This window comes from Phalacrocorax carbo, chromosome 18 (assembly GCF_963921805.1).
Source record: "Phalacrocorax carbo chromosome 18, bPhaCar2.1, whole genome shotgun sequence".
Classification (NCBI taxonomy): domain Eukaryota; kingdom Metazoa; phylum Chordata; class Aves; order Suliformes; family Phalacrocoracidae; genus Phalacrocorax; species Phalacrocorax carbo.
Window position 1 is genome coordinate 12,696,951 of NC_087530.1, and position 25,890 is coordinate 12,722,840.

The following is a 25,890-nucleotide window of genomic DNA, read 5'->3' on the forward strand; positions in this document are numbered from 1 at the left end:
TGAAATTTGCCCTAGGAGCACATTCCCTTTTGACTCAATGAAGGGAGTTATTCTGCAAACACAGACCACTTCTGTGGCCCTGCTGCATGTTGCCTCTGGTACGTGAGACCTCACAGGGCTATACAGGAAAAAGGTTTTGTCTGTCAGGTCTGGAGGTGAGTTTTCAGCCTGTTGGAAAACAGAGGTGCCTCTCTAGGCCAGTTAGAAGCTGATGCTGTTGAGCTAACACAGTTGAAGGTCTCATTTAGTCTCTTTACGTGAGAAATTTAATTTTGGTAGCACAAATGTTAAGTTATCGGAGCACACTTTCCAGTACCAATGCTACCAAGACATTTTAACAAGGCAAGAAATAGAAAGCTTGTAAGATAAAGGGCATTGATTTCCAGGCAATAGCAGTTCAGTTCAGCTACCACTGCCTTCCCTCCTCCCCACCTGCTGACATCTGACGTCTTTGTGTACAAAATGCTTAGAGATTTTGGTTGAAAGATTTGTCTGTGTTGTTTGCCTTTTATTGTCTCTAGGATGAATTCCCAGTCCGGGAAGATCTCTCTGAAATATCTGACGACGATACCTCGTTGGCAAAGCGACCCCAGCCTGTGAAATCAACAGTCCACTCCTTTAAACTGAAAAATGACTCAGATCTCTTCGGTTTGGGTTTGGAAGAAACTGGTCCCAAGGAGAGCAGTGAGGAAGGTAAAGGTTACACCTTATTTCCACTCCTGCTGATTTTGTTTGTCAGACATCTGTATTTTCCATAATGGTTCCAGGGTGTAAGCAAACCAATTTGCACTAAATAAAATACCCTGTAACTTCATGCAGTGCCCTGTGTGAGTCTTTAATATGGTTTAACACAGCATAAATAACTTTCTTTAAGTTTTCCCCCATGGGGAGGGAGGGAACTGGGCTCATCCGTGGCATCAGCCATTTCTGTCCCAGCTGGAAGCAGGAGCACATCTTTCACAAGCTGCTTCTGTATAAGGCTTTCTGCTTAGCCTTGCATGCCTGGGAAGTGGTGCACAGCATTGCAGTGTCCACCCCCTCAAGAATTTGGATCAACCTGAGCACAATGCTCTGACATACACTGCCAATTTGCTCTTCTGTTTTTGGAAAAGGTGGGGTGGGGTTCTGACCACAACCTAAGCATTCCTCAGGCTTTCCCTCCCCCCCTCCATCTCCTGAGGGAACAAATCTTACTCGCACAAATAATTTCTGCTGTCTTGGCATTTCTGCAAACCAACTTCATATAGATCTGCCCCCGATGTCACCATGAAAGATGAGAAGTTAAAGACTTAAGGGGAGAAAAAGCTGTAAGCAGCACCAGAGAGAGATTTCTTTGAATAGCTATTCCAAAAGTGTAAGCAAGGTGTCACAGGCTGTGATGGCTTCATCGGCTTCTTCCTTTGAGTTGCTGAACAGCACAGCTTGAAATAGCTAGAAGTGCATCTGCAGAGGCCCAGGTCAATAATTTAACTTCAGTTTATCATCTTTAATAATTCAGCGTGGGTTCCTCCTATCTCTTCTTTCTGGGATAAATATATAAACATGTCTCAGTAGTCAGTCAGCTGGAGCTTGACCAGCAATTAGACTTCTCTGTGGCTGTCTTGTATTTACAGATCAACCAAGGAAAAGAATGTGTAGGTAGGATGGCAATCAAATACCACGTGTGAAATGTGGTGCAGTTATAAACCCTTCTTTGAAACAGCCAAGTAGATACTCTCCCGTTCAAGGAGTTATTGTTCCAAGGCAATGGATGTTCAGCAGTCTAATTAGCAGCCAAGTTATCAACCACAATAACCTGGGACAAATTATTTGACAGTGGTGGACTCTGGGACTCATTTAATACCGTGAAAGTAGCTACCCCATGGAGCAGGGCTGCAGCACTGATGCTTTGCCTTGTGGTGATACAGTTTCCATACACAGTTTGAACAACAGCGAGTGCGGGTCTGTTAGGCTGCTCCTATCTGCTGACACCGTCCTGAATGGTCCTTCCATTACTAGCTTGACTCCCAGGAGCACAGGCTGTGTCTGGTGGAATTTCGATCTGCCTTTGAATATTTAGTGGTCAGAGGGAAATTGTTCCCAGGAGCTCTTCTTCAGTTCTGGAAATAATAATCTGGTCCTGAATTTCACCTTTGGACCAGTTTGTAGAGCTGGTCTATGTATTTGTTTCTTAGTAGCTGTGATACAGTGAACGCCCAGGTCAGTGTTCACAATGCAGAATAATATAGACAATGTAATGCCCATAAGTAAACTGGATGTATATGGTTCAGTTAGGGTGTAACTGCTGGGGCTCATGTTGGTTTCTAAAGGGCACAGTTTGTCCTGAGGAGTCGGGATTGCCTTTGCACATGGCTCCAGGATGGAGCATTTTGTTCTCAGAAATCAGGGCAGGGCAGAATTGCATCACTTACAGTTTAAATTGATTAAAACCAATGGTGTTCTTTTTTTTTTTGTTTGAGCAGATAAACAACCTTCTAAGGAGAAAAAGAAGAAGAAAAAGAAAAGCAAAGAGGTACTATTTAATTTCTCAGAGCTGATCTGCCATATTATCTACCAGCTAAGGAGAGGGGTGGCCTTCTGCGGTGTACTCTGTGTACCAGGCTGACCTCCTTCCATTCTCCCATCCTACAGCCAGATCTGTGCCTCCCAGGCCCTGCAGGCCATTAACTACTTTGCAGCTTAAAACCAAGTTTTTAGAACAGTTGAATTTTGAAAAGGCAGTGTGTGAGTCTGTAAAATGCAGGACTAAAGAGAGCAGTGCGTCACTGCTGGGCTGAGTCTGTTGATAACACCATGACTTTTTCCAAGCAGAGGGGTGTCCCCGACAGATCTAATCTCAGAGGCGGCGAGGGAAGTCTGCAGGAGGCTTTGTCTTTGACATTTCTGCCTGTCCAATACTGTGGTATTGTTGGGCACAAACTGCCTGACAGACCACTACTACATATAAACCAGATGGTCTTTCCTCTCTTCTGTCCAAACAGGCAGAAGGGTCTTGTGGAATTAACTCAAAGCCAGCCTTGGTAGTAGATGCTTCACCCTAAGTAAGGCTGCTGTCAGAGCCAAGTTTCAGGGCAATATATGCTGGGTTACTGGCATGCTCAGAGAATTTACTAATAAAAATTTTCTCACTTTGCAGGAAGAGGAGAAGTCTCTGAAAAAGAAGAGCAAACACAAGAAGAGCAAAGAGAAGGAAGAGAGCAAAGAGGAGAAAGAGAAAAAGAAGAAGAAGAAGAGGAGCAAGGAGAAAAACAATGAAATAGATGAACTTGAGGCTTTTCTTGGAGGAGGAGGAGCCAGCATGAGCAAGCCACGAGGAGGTGGGGACTATGAGGAGCTGTAGGTTGGCCGCATGTACACACAGCGGACTCTCCTATCGTGGCTGTCTCCATCTTTTCTTACAAGTCACACCAAGACAGGTGCAGATGTGTAAAGCTTTGGCTGTTTGCCGTATATTCTCTCCAAACAGAGCTGGCAAAACGAAAGCTTTGCATCTGTGTGTGCTGTTCTGGTACATTTGTTATACAGCTGAGATGTACTTGAGTAAGGGGAAGGTTCAAGGCACAGTTCCCAGGCCCGCTTCCAGGCTGTTTTTTCTCCTTCCAGAGATGCCCCATTAGGTAGCTGGCGGAGTGTGGGAGGCAAAGGGGACCTGCCTCCTGCTCCGCCCCTGCTATATTCCACTCCTGCACACCTGAAATTCCTGTCTTGTTAAGAGGAGTGCAACAAAACATGCCGCATGAATGCATCGTGCTCACCTGTCTCAAGTCTTTAACTTTTTATCCTTCCTACTTTTTAATGAGAAGAGTGATATTGGCCGTTGCTCCACCCAGCAGTTGATGAGCTTTAAATCGAACAGATCATGCTATGGTACAGCTCTCTAAAACAGCAGTCGCAGGGCCAGAGTGAGAGAGAGCGTGTGTGATTTTGGAGTCCTTTGAACAGGACCTTTCTGCACAGCAGCTTAATTAGCACTCACTGGTGCTGCTGTTGGAATTCATGAAGCCCCATTGATTTCCATGGCCCCAGTGTCTCAGACACTACATGTAAGCTGCTATGCAGTTTGGGAAAACAATGCAAAGTGCAAAGCTAACCTGAAAAAGAGAGAGGAAAATCAGTGCTTTTCTGCATTTCCCACCCTTGAATTTGCATATACTAGAATCCCCTCCCTTCGGTACCTCTCAGGGACATGACTCTCATGCAGAAATGAAGATATCCAGAGCTTCAGAACTGTCTACAGGGAAGTGTTAACATGGCAAGGCATTTGCTTCTCAGGCATATTACAGTCACACTGTAAAACGCTGGCTGCCTCTACACTGAGAGGGACACCCACTGTAGCTCAGACAGCATCCTTCCTGGTCCAACTTCTGTCGATACTGCAGCCGTGTTTACTGGGCCGAGCCTCCCAGCAGCCAACGCGCTGCCTTTTCCTGCCCCAAGTGTAGAGCCTCCTCCTATCCCATGAGTTTGGAAAGCCTTTTAATTTTTGCTTTGAACTTAAACCCACGGATTGGTGGCTGCTCAGCAGCATCGGTTGCTATCGGTTGGGCACTACAGGCCAGCCCTTTGCACTTGCCTGTGTCTCAGTGAGCAACCCGTGTTTGATGGAGCTTGTTAGTTCTCCATACCCCGTTTTGTTTTGCTTCTGGCACCCCTTTTGCAGCTCAGATGGTGAAGCTCCCTCCAGGTTCTGTGCATTATATTTCCCTGTTGCTTGCAGGTTGATTTGAGGTTTGGTTTTGTTCTCCCTCTCCCCTTGTTGTAAAATGTCAACCATGAAGTCCAAACTGGGGTTTCCTTCTACATCACTGCAAAGCAAGGTGTTCTTTTGATCTGTTATCCACTCCAGAGTTGTCTTGACCAGCAGGCAGTTATCTGCCCCATTTTTCTTTTTCTTTTCTCCAGCCCCCAAAATGCACTTGTAACTGTTTCCCTATAAAACAAACTGGGGTTTTTTGCTGCATGAGCAGTATATTGCTCAGGTCTGTTTGCCCTTCGCATTTGCCTACATTTCTGAGCATAACTACATTTCATGTGACACTGTAGGGAAATTGCATGGGACAGTTCAAACTTTGCATGTCTGGGGAGGAAGAAGTGGTTTGGGCCATGACTGGTTTGTGGCCTCTCTTGCGAAAAAGCAGGCAGGCGTTCGAGCTTCAGCTGGCTGCGTTCCTGAAAGCACTTCTGTTCCGTGAAGATTTCTGGGTCATGTTCCATTTTGCATTAAAAAAAACTGGTACAATCCATTCTTGATTATAAAGCTCTGTTGTACAACTGCCTCTGCACATCTTCTTCTTCACCACAAGCATGGCTGCCTGGGCTCGGGAGTTGCGTGTCCCTCCAGGACTGTGTCACAGAAGGGCATCCCGCTGCCCCTTCCTTATGCTGTTGCATTCTTACGTGGAACAGAGCACTAAATTAAAAATCATTCAAAAAAAAAAAAAGGTTGAACATAAAAACGATGAGTTCTTTCTACAAAACTAAAGTCTGTCCCGAGAGAGCTGCTGTTTCACGCAGCGTAGGGGAGACGGTGTTTTGTTCAGCTCTGCTTCCTTGCAAATGCAGCTCTTGGTTAGCAGACTAGGCCGTACGGGTGCCTAGTCCCCTGGAAACACTGATGTTGGCATTAGTTTCTTTCCCCTGGGCTAGATTTGACCACTGTAGGAGCCTTTACGCTCCCTGTGGCTCGTGTTCCTTGTCAGCACGAGGACCGGAGGCAAAACCAAGCAAAGATGAGTCGTTGTGTTCCAAAATACTATTGTAAAAGAGAAAAGCAGATGCGGGAGCTCTCTTTATTTACACCAGAGCCCCAGGAGGGTGCGTGGCATGTTTTGGCTTTGGCAGCAAGGCCAGAGAAATCCCACCCTGTGGGCGAAACGGGAGTATGGAAGGGGAATAGCAGCAAAAAGGTGTTTTTTAGACTTAAGACTTCTCCCTTTTTCAGGAAATGGTGACCTGGTTAGAGCTACAGCATGAGGTGTAATCCAGTGCCAGCAAGCCTGAGTGAGGGGAGAAAAACAGGCCTTGTCTGAGCTGGGCTCTCCCATGCCTAGTCTTTCAAATAAGCTAAATATAAAAAATCTGTGTATGTGCTTGTTGTTATGGGGAAGCTTCTACAGGATCACATAGATATAAATAGTTCCTGTGAGCATCTCTAGAGGTACCAGCATATTTGCTTTTGAGTTTATCAGTCATCCAAAAAAAAAAAAAGAAGAGCTTGAGGCTGAGGAGCTGCAGTTTCTTGCAGTTAAGGCTGACCAGAGCTGCATGCTGTACAAGGTCTCAGTTTAGAGCGGCAGGAGGGAAAAGTGCAAATTTATCACTGCGTTTGTAGCCTGCCAGCTGGGCCTGGTTCGCAAGCACAGCAAGGGGAGCCCGGTCCTCAGGGGCTGCTGCTGGAGGCACACACCTGAAAGCCATACTGCCCACTCCCCTGCCTCCGCACTGCCGGCTGGTTGAGATCCACAGGATTGCATCTTGGCTTCCACTGCGCCAGCTTGAAGCCACAGCGTTCGTGATAAGTCGTGACAGGTAACTCTAAGGTCCCCTGTTCCCACCTGCTGTGTCTTGCCAGCCATGATCGCTCAGCTGCTGACCAAGCCTCTGTGGGGTGTGGTACAAGAGCTGCCCCACAGCAGCCTCTGTGTGCTTGAGCATCAGGCTGGTCTGGCAGCCCTCCAGGAGGGGAGGAGACTAGTCTGCAGGAGTCCGTGTGCCTGCTTTGTGGGCAGCACGTGTAGTATCCTGGCTGGGATAGCCGGGGCTGTGCTGCTAACCCAAGACGTGAATGAGAGCTGTGCGCCCAGCGTTTATTTTGGGGAGTGTTCCTCGCTGTACCCGTCCCTGGAGTGGGACAATCCAGCGTGACGGTTAGCAGCTTCTGTCGCTCTTGGCAGGTCCTGGTGTGTGACTTGATGCAGCTGCTGCAACAAGACATGGGTGAAGTCATACTCTGAGAGCAGACTGATGTTTTGATCTCTGCAGGCTTCACAGTGTGTGCTGGCATCCCTGTGGCTCCCGGCTGGGAGATGATTTTAGCAAGACCTTCCAGCTCACCTGCATCTGCGTGGCCTGGAGCTGTCTGACTCCTCCGTGCTTGTACATCCTCTCCCCGAGGATTCCTCCTGTGCAAAGGCAACATGTTCACAGCATCTTTCTCCTGATGGCCCAGGTCTCCTTAGCACAGGTGGCTGTCCCTGCTTTTTAAAGCTCTCGCTCACGTTAATCTGTGGTGGATGTCACAAAACTCATCCCTGCAAGAGAATCAAGCTGCTTAGCGCTGCTGCTGAGCCGTGTACCCCAGCCCTGCATGGCACGGCTAGTGCTAAAAGGACCATGTCTCTTAATACCTAACCTATGGCTTCCCCCACCCCTTGTCAAAACAGCACAAGGACAGACTGATGGGTCCTTGTGGCTCCCACCACCCCTAAATCAGCTCAGTTCCCAGGATCCCTGAGGGAAGCTGTGCATCAGTTTTCTGCCTTGAGGCTCGTGAGCTGTCTGATAATTGCCACCCAGATTTATTCCTGGCCAGCTTATGCTTATTTGTTCCTTTGCCAGCACTGTTGTTTAAATACTACTCCCTGCTCCTAGCCCTGTGTGGACGGGGCTCATATCCCTGCTCTGCTTTTGTTCTGCTGAACAGGTTGTCCCCTGGCTGTTGCTAGCAGCCGTCACTGGCACCAGCTCCCCTTTGAGTTCATCTTCCTGAGGCCGTGCCAGTCCAGATGAGGTCATGCCAGGGCTGGTACTTAATGATTCCCGTGCAATACATCTCCTGCTGCACGCTGTGGTGGGGCTGGCCTTTTTCACAGCTGTATCCTGCTGAGGACTTGCAGCTAGCAGCTGGCTCACCGGTGCACCAGGTCTTCATCATTCCCCATGATTTATGACAAGGGCCACATGCAAGGAGCACAAGGGATTCAGCTTCACCCTGTTTCTGTTGCTCCCATAACATCATAACAAGTTTTTCCCTGGCTTGCTGAGGCCCAGGGTGGGAAATTTGCTTCCTTCCTTCTAGCAGCGAACATGAAAAGGTTATTGAAACTCAGGTTTTAGCAGAACACAAAGTGAATGTGGGAGCTTGCAGGTGCTCTTGGAGGAGGCGGCTGCTGGAGGTGCTGCGGAGCCAAACACCTGAGCTGCGACAGGCCCCAGCACAGGACAGGCAGGCAGAGCTGAAGGGAGGGCAGCAGGCAGGCAGGTGGCTGGGCTGGGGACAAGATGGGTGTGCTGCCTGCAACTTCCCTGCAGTCAAAGGTCCTGTATCTTGGAGAGACCGTAGTGCTTGCTTGTCCTTCTGGGATGCCCCTGTGCTCACCAATGAGTGATTCTGGGGAAGTCCCTCAGTAGGATGGACTTAAGCACCGGTTCTGTAATCTAGCAATAGTCTCAATCATGGCATCATATAATTAGTCCAGCGTTGGCTCAGTCTGCTGCTTAAAGACACCAGGGCAAGTGGTTGAGCCTTTTTAACTTGTGGGTTTGCTTCCAAAACAAGCCCTCAGCATCTCAGATGTGTCACACATGTTCCTGGCCCTAGAGCAGCTCATGGTGAGTAGCCAGTCTTCATCTTCCAACCACTTCACGGGGAAGTTGCTGAGCAAAGGGAAATAATCCCCTGGCACCTTCAGAGAGCTGTTGTGGCTGAACCCTGTGGGTCCCGCAGGCTCAGGCAGACCTTGGCCAGGCGAGATGTGGCGTAGTCAGCTAAAGCTGCAGGTTCAGATGTGGGGCAGCCTGCAGGAAACCAGGTTAAAGCAGGAGGTGTTCCCTGTATGCACATACACTCTGCTCGGAGATGTATGTGGGATATTGCTGTGGGGCAGCAAGCCAGCCTGTGAACCCATAAAAATCCTAGTTATGGCCAAATTGTTGGCAGGCTCTGCCTTACAGCGGGAGCAAGCAGGGGAAGCAGTGGTATAGTTTGCTGTCACCGCAGAGATGAGATGAGGGGAGGAGGAGGGTGCTGTGTCCCCCAGTGGCATGGGACACGTGAGAGGTGCCGGTCTCCCCTCTTCCCTCTGCTTCTCCCTGCTCCAGGACAGCGTGTGTCGGCATGGGGGAGCTCTGCCTGTGCCTGAGGCTTGGCCTTGGTGGCAGCTGCAGACACAGACCGTGCTGGCGTCTGCAGGCTGGCTGCAGGAAGGAGCCAGCAGGCTGGGAAAGAGCAGACTTTTCCCCAGAGCTGTTAGGAGAAACACCCCTTCTTGTGCCATTGGCAGGAAATGGCTCCATGGAAGGGTACGAGGTGGTGGGCTCCCGCCCTGGCTCTCTGCCTCCAACACTGCCTGGTGTTGGAGTCGTCAGCCTGGCACCGAGGAGGTCAGTTTGTGTGTCAGTGCAGGGGCTGACGGCTTCAGGGGATCATGAGTGAATGATGCTGCCATGTGGCATTGCTTGGGCAGGCTGGAGTGCTGCCCGGCAGCCCTGCCCAGCGCTGGTGCTGCCCGCTCTCCCTGGGCTGCCAAGGCACAGCTCCCACCACATGCTGGTGCTGCATCCCGCTGGCAGGGCAACGCTGAGATCCTTCCTCGCGGGCACCATGGCTGGCAGGGCACCCCAAGCGGGGCATCTTCTTGCCTGTAGCACTGCTGTGGGTCAGCAGGTGGATGCCTTGTGCTCGAGCTCAAGACTCGTTGCCCGCCGGCCTTTGGGGACCGACCCATCTTTCCCAAGGAGGTGGGCAGGAATGTGGGGTTTACAACCCTCTTTATAGGCAGGGACCCTAAAGCCAGCAGCTGCCTTACAGACTTCATGCTCGCCCCTTTCTGCCACCAAAGCTGTTGGGGGCTGCGGGGCAGGCTCCAGCTCCCTCCTGAGCTCCTGAAGCAGGCAGCAGGGCCTGGCTTCTCCCTTGTTTCAGAGCTGGGGGAAGGGCGGTGATGCAAGGGAAAGGGGAAGAGAGAAGCTGGAAGGAGGGGAGAGCCCCCTGCACTCAGCCTGGGCATCACACTGATGCCAGCCAGCTCAGCTGCTCCTTGCTCAGGGAAAATGAGAGCATCACCCCCAGATGGGAGCCGGGGGGTGCCCAGTAGGCAGGTGTGAGGGGTGAGCGAGCGAGCAGGCAGGCAGGGTAGCAGCCAGCATCCCATCTCATCCCGGCTTTCTGCCTCGCTCCCAGCTGTGGGATCCCCATGTTGCCTTGGAAACGGGGGAATTCGCATCAGCTTGCCATGGTGCTGCCTGCATTAGGGTCGGGGGCGGGGGAGGCCTTCCCCTTGCCCATGCCAGACACTGTCCTGCCCCCTACCTGCTCTGTCCTGCCCTACCTGCTCTGTCCTGCCCTGTGCCCTCAGGCCTGCCTGCGCTGCTCCCCACCTCATCCCTTTCCTGCAGGCAGGGCAGGGGGGTGAGGGCTGTCAGCCCCCGGCTCCGGCCACCCCAGGGCCACTCGGCCGCCCCTGCAGTGGATGCTCTGTTCCCCAACGGGCTGCAGTGCACCACGCGCCTTGGCTGCCCATGCAGTGAGGATGGCAACCAGGGAATGGTGAGCCCAGGGTGAAGGGAAAGTATCAAATATTAATCCCTGCTGTAGATTCAGCAGCGTGGGAAGGAGTGGGGCATTGCGCAACATCCCCAACACCTTCCCAGTGACATCCATGTTGCACGTAGGTCCCCAGGTGGGCTTTCCCAGGGCCCCTGGGGGCACTATGAGGCACTGGGTGCTCATCACCCCCATTTCCCATAGGGTGGCCATAGGTGGGTGCCACAGCCCCTCATACCATTTTGGGGTGCCCCACACCATTCCCCCAGTGCTGGAGCCCTCACCCTAGTTAAACACTGCATCGGTGGCTGCAGCACTCATGGGGAGTGACCCAGCAACACGCTGAGCCCAGGGGCTGGCAGCCAACCCCTGCCCACCCAGCCTGGTCGGCCCCTGCCCGTCTCCCCTCCCACAGCATCACGGGCCACAGGTGCCACACCCCGGATCCTGCATCGCCTCTCAATGCTCAGTACAGAACGCCAGCCCGCTCCCTTAGCCTGCACCCTGGGTTTGTGCGGATGTTTCTGCTGTGTTCGGGAAGCCAAGTGAGACCCAGAAGCCATCTCCTAGCCTGCCTCACCGGAGCTGCTCACACTCGACTTGAGTCATGCCCCGGCCCCGTTTCTTGCCGAGCCATCACCCCACGGGTGCAATCGCCCTGACGCTGGGCTCTATCTCACAGGGGGCCCTGAGGACAGGTTGGTGGCTGCCTGTGCCATGCTGTCGCTTCCCATCACAGTCGCCATGCTGAGCTGCCCAGCCTGCGCAGGTGCTGCTCGCCTCCCTCTCAGCTCTGTGCAGTGCTGTTGGGGCTACCTAGCCCTTCACCGACAAAACTGACATGGAAATCTCTGTGCCAGGCAGCAGCACATCCCAGGCTGCTGGCAGGGATCTGCCACATCGCACACCCACTGCCCTGGACAGCCTCAAGCACCCACGGGGTGGGATTAGCCTGCCCTGTGACCTGGACTGGCAAGGGCACCCGGTGGGAGGACAGCTTGGCCCCCCTCTCCCAAAGCTGGGCATTTTCAGGACCTGCTGGCTGCTTGGCATCTGCCAGACGCTCATGTCCCACTGAGCACGTCAGGCATGTGACCAGCACTGGCCTGGCTGCCCAGTCCATCAGGATGAGCAAGCGGGTCAGCGTTCCCAGGGGTCACGTGTGGGGACCCTGCTTTGGTGGCCCCTTCCTGCTGTGAGCTGCACCAAGGGGCTCAGGGGGCTGATGCTCAGGAGATTCGATAACCTGAGCCAGGTGGGTATTGAATCTCACGAGTAAGTGGGGAGAGAGCAAGGCTTCAGGCTGGGCAGGCAGCTAGTGAACCCAGCAAGCCCCAAAACCTTTGGTTTTTTTCCCATTTTCCTGCCATTCAGCACCGAGGCTGGCTCTGCCAGCTCATCCCGCAGCAACTCCCTGGCCCCTGCAGGAGCGTGCTGGTCAGAGGGAAGCACGGGTGATGATGCGCAGGAGGGCTGGGGACAGAGCTGGGCTCTTGATGACCTTGGCACCTGGACCGGCAGGGCAGCATCAAGGAGGTGTCCAGCTCCACTGCAGCCATGGCATGACAAGTGGCCTTTCAGGACAGGGGTGGTGGGTGGCCCACAGGCGCTGCCTGTCTGCATCATCCTCTGGCCCTGCATTCCCAGCTCTGTGTGGCCTTGGAGGACTGGTCCTCAGGGAGGACCAGTGATGTGAGCCCCCATGTCCTCCCCAGGCCGAGGTCTCTCCTGCTTTGGTGCTGGCCAAGTGCCCAGCATCACCACGGATCCCCAGTGTAACCTGTGGGCACATTGTCCATCTGTGCCTCAGTTCCCCCCTTGGCCGGGGCATGGCAGAGCTGAGCCTGTTACACACAGACACAGTGATCGGGGACACGCTGCACATGGTGACAGGGAGATGCACAAACCAAGCCCTCAGCTCCAGCCTGTGCTGCCCACCCCGTCCTCCCTGGCAGAGCCAGGGCACGCTGCAGCACCACGGGTGCTGGCAGTCAGCGGATGACTAGTGTGAACAGCTATAGCTACCGTGACCTGTGTGGCAGGGGGCGGGGGCCTCTCCCAGCTGCTATCAGCACAGACCAGGGCAGGAGCACAGGAGCGTGCTGCTGGTGGTGATACTGAGCCATGGGGATGCAGCGCACATCTTGGCTCTGCTCCCTGCTGGGCTTGGGGGAGGACCCAGCACCAGCCCAGCCTGACAGAAGAAGGGGTTTGCCCCCGCACGAGCCCAGCCTGGCTGCTCCTGGCCCTGGTGGGGAGCCATGGCAGGGCAGGTGGGCCACGCACCCCAGACATGGGGACAGAAGCCACTCCTGCCTGCAGACAGGTGCCAGGCTGGCCTTTTTGTTGCAGGGCTGGGGGAACAAGCACCGGCTCGTGTCATCCCTCTGGCTGCTCACATGTCCCCAGAAGCAGGGCAGGGGCTCCTGGCAGCTCGGCTAGGGACAAGCCTGGACCTGCACAGCCATGGCGAGGACCCAACACCACCGTCCTCTGCGCAGGGGTAGGGGACAGTCCCATCCCTCCCCGCAGAGCCCTGCTGTACACGTGGGGCTGTTGCTGGGGGCTGCGCCAAAGGGGTCTCCTCCATCTGAGGGGCTGCCACCCCTGAGGGCAGCAGGCACAAGGCCAGGGGGCAGCCCCCCACCCCTGGCTGAAGGCCACCCCAGGACTTCTTGGTACCCATGGGACTGCAGGGGAACCCCCGCACCAGACGCCCCAGAGCGGGTGGCCAGAGGTGTCACAGCTCAAAGCAGCAGCATGTCCCGGTGCTCAGGGGAAGGCATCAGCCACTGCCAGAGCCCCTCTGCCCACCTCCCAGTGAGCCTTGAACAGCCAACATGGCCACAGCCTTCAGTTCCCTCCTCCTGTGGGATCTTCCTCTATCCCTGGCTCAAGGAGGAGGAGGAGGAGGAGGTGTCCACAGCCCCAGTGACCTCAGCACATGCCATGGTGCTGCCATCTCCAGTGGCACAGAGACGTGCCTATGGTCCGGCTGGATCCCTCGGCACTTTCTAGCCTAAAATAGAAGCCACACAGTGGGGAGCAGATGGTCCTACCACCCCTTGCCACAGGCTTTGGGGGACATGCTCCAGCCCGCTGATCCCCTGCCCTCAGGCAGCCGAGGCCCCGTGTCTTGTTGCAAAGCACAGAGCTCTGGAGAGGTGACCTCGATCTATGCAGGTGTCACCCAGGGCCACAGCTGCATGGACAGAGGGTGGCACAGTGGGAGAAGCCCTCAGGGCAGGCATCTCTGTGCCAGCCTGGCAGCAGCATCCTCCATGCTGGGACTGTATGCATTCCCATAGGATTTGGGCTCCTACATCATTTTGGTGACGGCACCCATGGATGATGCTAAACCCTGGCACTCCCTGGGCAGCGAGCTGGCCTGAACCGTGCTCCCACGTGCATCAGCGACCACGTCACAAGCCTTGCCAGTGCTCAGCTCCGGCACAGGGCTGGCTGGCATAAGACCAGCAGGAGGTGGGGAGCAGATGGAGCGGCACGGTGGGGGCCGCGGGGGCAGGAAGCCAGGGGCAGCGGGAGCGGCTGAACCGGCAGCCGGAGCACTGCATCCTGCAGAGAGGAAAATGGAAGTACTGGGGGAGATGGTGTGGCCTGGCTGAGCGTGGCTTCAGGGCCCCAGGGGGCCACTTGGCCCTGTCTGTGCAGCAGGGATGAGCTGACCCAGCTCCCCCCGCCCAGCTGTTTTACCCTGCTTAGCTGTCAATAAGTTCCTGGGGCTCAGCCCAGTCCCAGGCAGGGCGCGTGCTGCTGGCCTCAGTGGGCTCAGCCGTGCCCACAGCATCCCTGGGAGCACAGGGCAAAATGCATCAGCCCGGGCTGCGTTCCCTCAGGAGTCATGGCAACACCAGTGTGCTGCAGACCAGCTCACCCCAGCGCTCCTCTGCCCGGTGCAGACACAGAAGTCTGCAGGAGGATGCTCCCAGCACCACAGTGGAGGGAGGGGAGGGTCTTGGCTATGGAAGATTTTGAAATCAAGCAAATCCCAGTATGCACCTACTGTGCAGAGACACATGGGGGGCGGCAGACCTCAGCTCTGGGCCTGGAGTGGCGTGAGCTTCTGGCAGGACCCTGGTGCCAAGGCCCCTTGCCAGGGCACCCACAGGTGCCGGGACCCTTGGCTGCACCAGGGGTGCCAGGGCCGTGGGCAGCGGAGGCTGGCTCAAGCAGGTGGGAGATGGGGAAACTGAGGCAGAGCTCCAGCGTTGGGGCCATTGTGTGCTGAGAGGTGGCGAATGCTGCCTTTGCCCATCTTGGCACATCGCCCAATGCATCACTGCATCCCCCCTGCGGGGCTCCGGCCACCACAGGCAGAGACAGCCCCAGCCTTGGGGAAACCAGGCCACTCATGGAGGAGCTTAACAGGGGATTTCGCTGCCCAGTTGGCCACAGCCAGGCAGGGCCACAGTGATGTGCCAAGGTCAGGCGGGACGTGGCGCTGGCAGGGGTGGGCCCAGGGGGCTGCCGGCACTGGGGGGGGCTGCCGGCACTGGGGGGCTGCCTGCATGAGGGCAGGTACCTGCGGGGGCACGACTCCCTGCAGGGGCGGTGGGTTCATGGCGCATGACATGGGGCTGAACCCCCCAGCACCTCTCTGGGAGACGCTGGTGCCTCATCGGGGGCACTGGGGATCCCGCGGTTGCCCACACCCGGGGTGCGGGGGGACACCCCGCGAGGGGTGGCACCGGGAGAGGAGCACGGGGGCGCCGGAGGTTCCCCGGACCCTGCCCGGGGGTCCCGCAGTGGGGGGGGGATGCTGCCGGGGAGTGGGGACGGAGCCGAGAAGAGCTGGACCGGTGACCGGTGATGGGGACCGGTCACAGGGACCGGAGCCGGGGGCGGCGCCGGTGGGTGGCTCCCGGTGCCGGCCCCGGCCGGTAACTCCGCCTGCCGTATTTATGGGAAAACAAGCGGCGGCGGAGCCGGGCGGCCGTGGCGGAGCGTCGGGCCAAGCCGAACCGGGCCATGGCCACGGCCACAGGGGCGGCGGCAGCCCGAGCCTAGCGCGGCGGCGACGGCGGGGATGCGGCGGGGGGGCCGCCGGGGCGGCGGGCGCGGAGCAGGTAAGGGGGGCCCGGGCAGGGGGCTGGGGCCTGTCGTACTCCCGGGCGACTCCGACCGGGCCATCCCCCCCCCGACCTCCCTCACCATCGCATCCCATCCCATCCCCCTATGCCCCCCCCCCCCCCGAACCCCACCTCATCCCCCCGTGCTCCACATACCCATCCCCCCGGAGGACCCCGTCCGGGCCATCCCATGCCCCCATGCTCCCCCATCCCCCCCCCATCTCATTCCCCCATCCCCATATCCCCCTCCCCATCCCACCCACACCCCCGTGGCCTCCCCATCCCCTCCCTCCAGGCCCCCCGGGGCTATCCCCATCCCGCGCCCCCGGGCCGAGTCATCCCAACCCATCTCACTCCATCCCCCCGTGTCCCCCATCCTCAGCCCCATCCTCATCCTCAGCCCCATCCCGTCTCTTTCCCACCCTATCCCGCCGCAGTGCCCGGGCCGGTTCCCGGCGATGCTGGCCCCTGGGCGGGCTCAGCGCCCTGCGCGGCCCAGCGGGCCCGGTGCCGCCCGCTGTCACCCGGTGCCGCCCGGTGCCGGTGCGCAGCGCGGGGATGGCCGGAGCCACCGCCCTGGGATCTGCGGGGCGCGGCGGCAGCAGCGCACGGGACAGCCCCGCTGCCCCCAGCTGCCTTCCCGGGGGCCGCCCCGCGCACCCCCATCTCGGGCCCGGGCATTGCAAACCCACCCGGGGTCCCCCGGGCCCGGGGGTGCCCCCAGCCTTCCGGCCCTGCCCGTTTGCGGATGCCCCTCCAGGGTGGGGTGCCGGGGCCTGGCCGGCGGAGAGGGGAACGGGGGGCACCGGGGGCTGGCTGGGGTCGGAGCATCCCTTGCAGTCCCTGGGGTGCTGCTCACCCCTCCTCTGGATGCCAGCACCGGGGGTACCCTCCTGGGCTGCGGGTGCGGCTCTCCCTGGCAGGATGAGCCCCTCCAGGGGTGCAGGAAGGGCAGGGGGTGTTGGGGTACCCAGGGTGGCTGTGGCCATGCAGCCGTGCGTGCAGGAAGCCTGGGGGGTTTCAGGGCAGGGGCTGGGGGCATGAGGGGGTTGCCAGGGGCACACAGGCTGGGAGGCACGGGAAGGGGCACAGGGCTGTGGGAGTCAGTGCTGGGGGGCCACAGGGTATGTGTGGAGGAACAATGCCACAGGGGCTCAGGGCGCTGTGTGTTGGGGGGTGCCCTGGGGGTGGCGCAGAGGCGGGAAGTGTCTATTTGCCACATACACGGGGCTGGGGCCGGGGGCAGCGGGTTCCTTCACTGCGGGCAGCGCCACGTGCCAGCTCTCTGTGCGGGCAGTGCCCGGGCGGTGTCGGCCATCGGCACCCTCCCGGCTGGCACACGGAGCCACAGGCCTGTGCGCAGTGGGGCTGTGGGCTGGCAATGCCCACGGCAGCACAGCCTGCATGGGCACCGCACCCGTGGCAGTGCGCCGGTGGTACCTCCAGCGTCATCTGCATGAGCAGAGCGGTCACAGTGCACGTGAGATGCTGCCCTGGCCGCGTTTCCAGACGCAGGCACCGCTGGCGTGCTCAGGGCAGCGTGGGTGCTGCCAGGGTGCTGGCAGTGAGCTCAGTGCAGCGCTGCGTGTGCTGGCAGCGCGCTTGGGCTGCCTGCGGGGTGGTGCACTGGCAACATGCTCAACTGCGTGTGTAGGCAGTGTGCTGGCAGCGTACCCGGTGCAGTGCGCCCATGCAGCATGCAGGCAGGCAGCGCACTGCCTGTCTGGTCAGCGGGACCTGTGCAGGCAGCGTGCGAGCAGGGTGTGCAGCAGTGTGTGGGCAGCATGCGTGGAGCAGTGCCCTGGTAGCACGCTCAGTGCTGCATGCAGGCAGTGCCCTTGCTGTGTGCATGGGGCAGGCAGCAAGCTGGCAGTGCCCGGGCAGCGCTGCCTGCAGCATGTGCAGGCTGTGGCGCACTGGCAGGGCGGTGTGTGCAGGCAGCTTGGGGCACTGCACAGGCAGCGTGGGGACAGCAGGCTGCCGGTGTGTGGGGCAGTGCCCTGGCAGTGTGCTGCGGGCAGTGCACAGGCAGTGTGAGGGAAGCATGCTGGCAGCGTACGGCACACTGGCAGCACGCAGGCAGCGTGGGGGTAGGCTGCAGGGAGTGTCCTGGCAGAGTGTTCAGTGCAGAGCAGGCAGGCAGCACCCTCACTGTGGGCATGGGGCAGGCAGTGGGTGGGCAGCACACAGGCAGGGTGCTGCAGTGCCCAGGCAGCACAGTGTGCGCTGGCAGGGCACTGCACAGCCCCACTGGACAGACTGCACATGCCACATGTAGGCAGTGACTCAGTTCCTGGCAGCCTCCCGTGGGCCCCCCCAACAGCCCAGGGTCACTCCTGGCTCCCAGCACCCTTGCGCTGCTCCTGCAGGCTGGAGCTGCCAGAAGCTGGGTTCTCACGTGTGGCACGTCCAGAGCAGCATGCAGGCGGTGTGGGGGCTGGCCTGGGAGTGAGGGCAGCCCCTGGCTGCAGGCAGAGCCCCATGGGCAGTGGTGGGTGCATGGCTGGGTGCTGAGTGGGGCGGAGGCATGTGGGTGGCACCAGCTCTGCAGTGGTGCCAGGTTGAGCCATGGCGTGGTCCTGTGGGCTGGCACAGGGTGTCCCGCTGGGTGCCCCTCAGCAACACCGTAGGTGTGCTGGAGGGGAGCTGCTGTGCCGGGGACGTGCTGAGCAGAGGTGTCCGTGTGTCCTGCTCAGCAACGGGGGCATGGGGAGCTCTGCAACAAACTGCCTGGGTTCTTCCTGGGGTGGGGATGTGGGCACAGGGCTGGCTGTGTCCCCGGGGGCCATGTGCCCCTGGGGGGTGGCTCCCATGCAGAGAGCTCCGTGGGCATCAGCAGCCCTGAACGCGCTGCCAGCTAGTGTCAGCATCCCCAGGGTGACAGAGTGGAGACCCTGGGCAGGTAGACCGCTGCCCACTGAGAATGGGCAGGGCTGGGGGTGAGGCAGGGCAGCCGGTGTGTGCCTACCAGGGGGTAAGATAGCAGAGGGTATTCGAGAGGGGACTCAATGTTGGGGACACATGGGGTGTGGGAGCACGGCAGCATTGGCAGTGTTGGCGGGGCTGTCCCGGCTCTGCCCTCCTGATGGGCAGAGGATGCCCGCGGCTTTGTGGGTGCTCTGCTCTCCCTGCGGTGCCGCAAAGTCCCAGCTCCCCACCGACCCCCTGCAGCACCGCCTCCCCAGCAGCCTCCCCACACACCCACAATGTCCTCGCAGAGGAGGAATAATTTGGAGAAACCATGGCAACCCTGGGCAGCGCTGGGGATGTCAGCACCATGCTGTCCCCGGGTTCCCCTGCCGCCATGGCCTCGTGTGGCTCCGCAGGCAGCGAGGTGCTGCCGGGGTGGGTGAGGGGATGTGCCAGTGCCCGTGGGATGCAGTGCCCATGTCCACAGGGCATAGGGGTGCACACAGTGGCCTTGCTGGGCTACAGTTCAGTTTGGCTCATCAGGACTACAGCTGCAGGGGGTCTCTCAGGGTGCTTGATGTCCCCCCAGGGTGCTCCGTGGTCCCAGCAGCTGCCCTGCCACCATGGCCAGGGGTTTCCTGGGACCCTCATGTGTCTCTGTTATTTTGCAGTGTTGGGATGGAGCCGTGGCGGAGCCCTCGGCCAGCCCAGTCCACCCACCACATCCCTGCTGCCGCTGGACCAGGTAGGACCCTGGGCTGTGGTTCCCTGCCTGCCAGCCGCCCCGAAACCACAGGGATGGGCTTCTGAATGCCACTGTCGGCACTGCCGCGGTGTGGGGTGCTGCCCTGGATCTGGCCCAGCTCCCAAGTGTAATGCAGCGGGGCTGATGCTGAGCCCTGGAGGACTGGGATCCCCATGTCCTCCTGGCATCAAGCTCTCCACAGCCATTGGGCTCCACAGCCCCCCCTGGGGAGAGACACACCCCAGCCTTCCAGCTTCACCCCAGCTCTGGCGTCCGTCCCCCCCCCGCAGCTTCACGGCGAGACAGGGTTTTACCCAGGTTATGAGAGGGAGCCTAAGCACCCACTCCCCATCTCCGCGTAGCCGATACTGCTTCTTGCCAAATAAAGTCTGTTCCTTTTCTCCCAGCAACACATTCCCTGTGGTCCTCTGCTGCTGTTTAAAGCCAAATTCCTTTTACTGGCCTTTGCCACATACCTTTACGGTTTCATGGAGCAGCTGACACCCACCTATACTGCCAGGCCCCTTGGCCAGGTGGCCAAAAAAACAAACCTTCATAGAATGTGATGAGCATTAAAGCCAGCCAGGTATACCTGCTGTGGGCAAAGCTGGTTGTACGTCCACTTGGTGCTGATGGCAGCCTGCAGCTGGCTCTCGATGGGCTGAGAGTGAAGATCAGTGCCACAACACACCAGGGCCTGCGGGCAAACTGCCTCATCTGCTCCCCAGGTCACTCTGGGGGGCTCGTGCTTGTGCCCCCCCTTGACACACAGCTGTGTCATGCATGTGGCCGGGGAGCCGCACGGTCGGGGCTCTGCCATCCCCCAGTCACCTGTGCAGCATCATCCCAGAGTGGGTGGGATGCACGGCACTGGTGCACAGTGGGTGCCAGACCCCATGTCCCATGGGCATCGCAGCCATAATCCTGTTGGCTCTCCAGCCTGTGGACTGGGCAGAAGATGTGTTCTGGCTGCAAGACACAGGAGAGGACAAAGGTAGCAGGTGCTGAGCCGCTACAGCCCCTCCAGTGCAGGGTTATGGTGGAAGGTCCCTGTCCTGTCCTGCTCGGAGCCGCAGGAAGCAATGGAGGAGCCACTTGTGTCACAGGGGGTTGGGGCACTGGCCATGGCACCCCTCGGCCAGCCCCCAGCGCAGCCTGTGCTGGTCCAGAGGAGACCCAGGGAGTGATGTGGCTGCAAGCAGCTGGGACTGCTGCTACCCTACAGAGGTGTTTGTGGGCCACAGTACAGCCACTGTGGGGAGGGGTTATGGCTCCTTCTCCCCCAGAGCCCCAGAGCTGCGTAGGCTTCCCAGGTGCCACAGCGGGTGCTTGTGGTACCCATCCCTGGGTGACGCTCCTGCCTGCGCTGCCCGCAACACTGGCACTGGGTGCAGCGTGTGCTAGGACACGGGCAAGCATGGTCCCAGGAGACCCCGCAGCCACTCGGATGCTCGCAGTGCAGGGCTGGGCATGCATTTCCCTTCCACTACAGAAAACCCTGGTGTTGAGTCTCCCCAGCCTTGTTCAGAGCTGCCATTTCCCATGATGCTGCAAGAGGGTCCCCCATGTCCTGTACCCCAGGAACTGGGGCATGGCAGTCGGTGGCCACCTCTCCTCGTGGTGACTGGCACCCCTCCCTGGCTGCCCTGTGGTGCCTGGTGCACCTCTAGGTGCCCTGCCATCTGCTCTTTTCATTGCATTCTGGATTTGGAGCCCTTTTCCAGCTTCTTCCCCCAGCTGCAACCCGACTACTAACAGCAGCAGCGGAGGCTGGGACACCCCTGAACCCCCATTTCTGAAGAGGTGGTGAAATCCCACCCCGAGCAGGAGCTATGTGGATTTATCCAGTGCCACTGTGGCTCCCTGAGGTCCCCGCCAGGATTTAGGCGCCTCATCTGTTCTCTTGCAGGGCTGGCTGCCTTCCTCTGAGGCTGTCTGAAGGGGAGCTGGCAGGAGAAGAGTTGCTTTTAAGATGACACGAACGGACCCACCTGACATCCTGGTGTCTACGGTATATCAAGACATAAAGGTGGCCACTGCAGCCCCCGGGGATTCGATTGTCTGCCAGCCCCTAGCACAATGTGATGCCTCCATGTCCTCGTCCCTGCCCCACGAGCCGCAGCCCTTCAACAAGCGCCATTGCAGGAGCTTTGACTTCCTTGAGTCGCTGGACGAGCAGCTGGGCACCCCCCCAGCCATGGAGAACCCCTGCCCATGTCCTGGCACCCCCGAGCCTGCACCAGGGCTGCCAGGCAGGCGGGCACCACCAAAGCCGGACCCTTACGCCAGCAGAGCCCCTCCACCAAGGAGTGAGCCAAAGCGACGCGCCCGCTCAAAGAGTGCACCACGGGTGAAGTCCACCTTCACCCCGGTGCCCATTGCCGTCTCGGCATCACCACCACCAGCCCGGCGCGGGCGGGAGGTGCTGCGGGTGGCACGGGAGCCCTCCCGTCCCGAGCCCTCGCCACGCCGCGAAAGCCAGGTTCCCCTGCGGGCACTGGCTAACGAGGTGCACCCCATCAAGCTGCAGCCGCAGCGCAGCAGCGTCAGCCGCATCTCCCCACTCTGCCTCGGCAGCAACTGCTTCGAGGAGGGGCCGGGCGCCAAGGCGGGTGCCAGCCCCCATGTCAGGTGCCGGGTGGACATCAAGCCAGACGAGGCGGTGCTGGTGCACGCGGCGCGCAGCCTGCGGGCAGCTCAGAACCGGCAGGAACTGCCGCGCTGGCCCCGCGCGCCCGGGGCTGCCCGCAGCCTGGCAGTGCCGGGGAGCAGGCAGGCGTCTGCGTCCCGCACGCCCACCCCCAGCGACTCCTACAGCGGGGATCCCCCGCTCCTGCCCTACCCTGGCGAGTACTATGAGGCAGACCCGCGGGCATTGGCGTACCAGACAGTGCCGGTGCCGGCCTCGCGGGACTACAGGGAGTACCCTGAGAGGGGCTGCATGACCTTCTCGGCCCCCGGTGTCCCTGCCAAGTTCTTCTACGCTGAGGAGCCAGCACGGTGCCCCAGCCCCGCCATGCCCCTCCGGAGCTCTGGCTATGCCAGCTACCCCTACCCCGGCCGCCACAGCATCCCCCAGCACTTTTACGCCGAGGACCCAGCCAAAGCCGCCATCCACACAGTGCCACCCCGGACGTTGTACGTGGAGGAGGCACGGGGCTACCCGGTGCAGGAGGCGCCTGCCCGCGCCTTCTACGGGGACGAGCCCCGCTTTTATGCCCCCCGCAGCACCCCTGTCAAAACTCTGTACACTGAGGACGCCCGGACTTACCCAGCCCTTGGCTCCTCTGCCCGGGTCTTCTATGCTGAGGACTACGGGAAGTACCGGGAGCGGGAGGTGCTGTCGCGGACGTGCCCCCCGCCCCGCAGTGCCCAGCCCTTGCACTTCAGCGACTGGTACTGCCCCGAGCGGGGTGCGCTGCCCTACCAGACCTTGCAGGTGTCCCGCTTCACCCCGCAGCCGGCCGGGCGCGAGGCCATGCTCTCCTCCTGGCATGCCAGCTATGGCATAACCCCGCCGCGGCTGGGCCGGGAGAGCCAGCACTACTCCAAATCCTGGGATAACATCCTGGCACCAGCGGCGCGCAGGGAGGAGGTCCTGCAGCGCGGACGCAGCTATGAGAACCTGCTCGCCCAGGAGCAGCACCGTGCCTTATCCCCCGAGGAGCGCCGGCAGCCAGTGGTGATCAACCTGTCAAGCTCACCCAAGCGCTATGCTGCTCTGTCCCTCTCGGAGAGCTCCATTCTGGAGAGGGTGCACACCGATGGTGGCCGCGGTCCCCCAGGCCGCTCCTGGTATGTCACGCCGGAGATCACCATCACTGACAACGACATCCGTGCCGACGGGCTGGGCAGGAGCGAGAAGCGCTCGGCCAGCTGGGACGTGCTGGACGCGGGGCGGGAGCGCGGTCCCTACGCTGTGCCCTGCACCCCACAGCCCGTCCCCAGGGAGAGCAGCTCAGGGCGCCAGCGCAGTCTGGAGCAGCTGGATGAACTCATCACTGACCTCGTCATTGACTACAAGCCAGCGCCAGGCCACCGCGCCGGGGACAGGGACAGCCTCGCTGAGCAGCTCAAGCAGCTCCTGAGCAGCAGTGCCCCAGGGCCACCCCAGCGGGGTGAGGGCAGGAGGGTCCCTCCCAGCGTGCCCGAGGGACCCCGACCCACGAAGGAGCAGCCAGGTCCTAGCTCCCGTGCCAGCGCCCCACGCCCCCCACCTGCCCCGCTGTCTGTCGGCCCCTTTGAGAAGTCGCCAGAGAACTGCTCGCCCGACCTGAGCGCAGAGGAGGACGACATGATGATGTGCTCCAACGCCAAGTGCCGGCGGACGGAGACCATGTTCAACGCTTGCCTCTACTTCAAGTCGTGCCACAGCTGCTACACCTACTACTGCTCCCGGCACTGCCGCCGTGAGGACTGGGACACGCACAAGGAGAGCTGTGTCTATGGGCGCGTGGGCAGTGTCTGCCGCCACGTCCTGCAGTTCTGCCGGGAGAATGCCGAGGTACACAAGGCCTTCTCGCGCATCGCCAAGGTGGGCTACCTCTCCCGTGGCCGCGGCGTCCTCTTCCTGGGCTTCCCCAATGCTGGCTCGGCTGAGAACTTCCTCCAGTTTGGGCTAGAGAGCCTGCTGATGTCCCCCACCTACCTGTCCCTGCGGGAGCTGGAGAGCTACTCGGACAACCTGGGGGAGTATGCCCGGGAGCTGAGGGAGACTGGCAATCAGTATGACCCTGATGAATGTTTCCTCCTGAATGTAACCGTGGCCGTCACCCAAAAAGTGCCGGAGAGGCCATCGCCGAAGATGCAGGTGCCGACGGTCAGGAAATATGCCAAGGTGGCCTTAGCCTCCTCCAGCCCCGAGAAGAAGATCCTGAAGAAGGAGCGGGACATGGAGACGTTGATCCTGACGCCCCCGCCCGGCACAGCAGACATCGACAAGGAAGGGGAGGAGGGCCGCAAGGCGCGAGAGGTGTGCTTCATCAACATCCAGCGGGAGCTGCGCATCCGCGGTGTCTTCCTGCGGCACGAGTTCCCTGCTGTCTATGAGAAGCTCTGCGACTTCGTGGAGAGCAACAAGCGCTTCACCCCCACCACCATCTACCCCATCGACAAGAGGACGGGCAAACAGTTCATGTGCATGATCATGGCAGCCTCCGAGCCCCGCACTCTTGACTGGGTGGCCAGCCCCAACCTCTTGGATGACATCATGTGAACGTGGGGTGGGGACCCCCCAGCATCCCTGGGTCACCCCCCCTTTGTAGATAGGTGTTGCCCCATTGGTGTGGTGGGATGGGGGACCCCCAGCTTGGATGCAGCACCAAGGGGAGGAGGCTACGATGGGCTGCGGGCAGCCAGCATTGGCTGGGGGGGAACCACAGCCAGAGCAGCGGGGGGCCTGGGCTGTGGGAGGCCACGGGGTGACGGGAGCACGGGCCAAGGTTTGCTGTGGGACACAGGTTCCAGCCAGTGTCCTGACAAGACTCTGCAGAGCCCCCTCAGGGTGAGCAGTGCTTGGCCAGGGCAGGAGCACCCCAGGCACACCCCGGCCTCTGCCCAGCAGCCGGCCCAGCTTCCAGCACACCCAGAACCCCCCACGCCTACCCACACACCCTGCCTGCACCCGGGGCCCTGCCCAGCGCTCCCAGCTGTGCCCCCAGCACCCGGGGTCCTGTGGAGCACCACGGCACCGGGGAGGCCGTACCGAGTTCATGGGTGCTGCTGGCAGCCCTGTAGGGTCTGCGGCAGTGGCCCTATGTGGTTCGTGGGTGGGAGCTGGGTTGCACAAGGCCTCTGTTCCTATAGCGTCTCTGTGTCCTGAGCATGCCACTGTATGATCTTCAGGGGCAGTGAGGACTCTATGAGGGTGTCTACAAGGCACCCTTGGGTGACCCCTGGGACCCTGTAAGGTCTCTGGGTGCAGGGTCCCTGCACGTGGGGTGGGGGCTGCAGGGGGTCCCTAGATGTTGACGCTGGCACAGAGCCATGCGGCCCGGGTGCGGAGCCGGGCCTGGCCCAGGTATGCAGCGGGAGGGTGGTGGGCGGCCATGGTGCTGCTGGGGAGCCCGTCCGCATTTCCCTGGGCTCGGGGTGACGGATCCGCGCGGCGCGGCGCGGGTAGCCGTGCGCGGCGGGGGGGAGCAGGTGCGGGGGGTATAACCGCGGCAGAGGGGCACGGGGGGTCCCGCCAGGCTGGCGGTGAGGGGCGCTGCGTGCCAGGGAGCGCCCGCAGCGGGCCCGGGCTTTGGGGCTGCCCGAGGGGGCGGCAGGGACCGGGGGGGGCGGTGGGCAGAGCCGGGGCAAAGGCAAAAAACGCAAAGGCAAAGAGTGCACCGCGCCGGTTCCGCGCCAACCCCCTGCTGCCCCGGGGCTGCCTCGCGGCCCTGCCCCGCCCCGGCTCACGCGGCTCGGGCCGCCCTGCCCGTGCCCTGCCGGCGGGGTGCCCGCGGCCCCCCGCCGCAGCCAGGCCTCTCTCCCCTCCGCCGCTTCCGCCGCCGGCGGACCTCGGCACCCCGCTGCCAGGCGGCGGGACACGGCCGCGCCGCGACTGACCCCACCGCGCCCCCCCGCAGCCCCGCCCCGGGCCCCGCCCACCGCGCGGGCTCCGGGCAGGGCTCCGCCCACCGCTTGGGGGCGGTGCCTCGGGGCGGAGAGGGCGCTGG

General features: G+C 60.1%; 2 protein-coding genes across 3 annotated transcripts in view; both read left to right on the forward strand.

The window, feature by feature from the left end:
• Positions 1-5,243, forward strand: part of RABL6 (RAB, member RAS oncogene family like 6) — a 61,501-nt gene extending 56,258 nt beyond the window's left edge. For both annotated transcript variants that reach the window (XM_064468626.1, XM_064468628.1), the window contains exons 13-15: positions 522-693; positions 2,463-2,512; positions 3,137-5,243. In XM_064468626.1, the coding sequence (XP_064324696.1) occupies positions 522-693; positions 2,463-2,512; positions 3,137-3,340 (426 nt within the window). In that variant the 3' untranslated portion in view covers positions 3,341-5,243. The remainder of the gene's footprint in view (positions 1-521; positions 694-2,462; positions 2,513-3,136) is intronic.
• Positions 5,244-15,413: 10,170 nt separating this feature from the next.
• AJM1 (apical junction component 1 homolog) lies at positions 15,414-25,332 on the forward strand. The gene is made up of 3 exons (XM_064468798.1): positions 15,414-15,570; positions 19,155-19,228; positions 21,138-25,332. Exon 3 carries the CDS (start codon positions 21,201-21,203, stop codon positions 24,441-24,443), a length of 3,243 nt encoding a protein of 1,080 aa, XP_064324868.1. The 5' UTR covers positions 15,414-15,570; positions 19,155-19,228; positions 21,138-21,200; the 3' UTR covers positions 24,444-25,332.
• The last annotated feature ends 558 nt before the right edge of the window (positions 25,333-25,890 follow it).

Bases quoted from the DNA above. Each gene is read 5' to 3' on its own strand.
- AJM1 (XM_064468798.1), top strand. From the start codon at position 21,201: ATGACACGAACGGACCCACCTGACATCCTGGTGTCTACGGTATATCAA.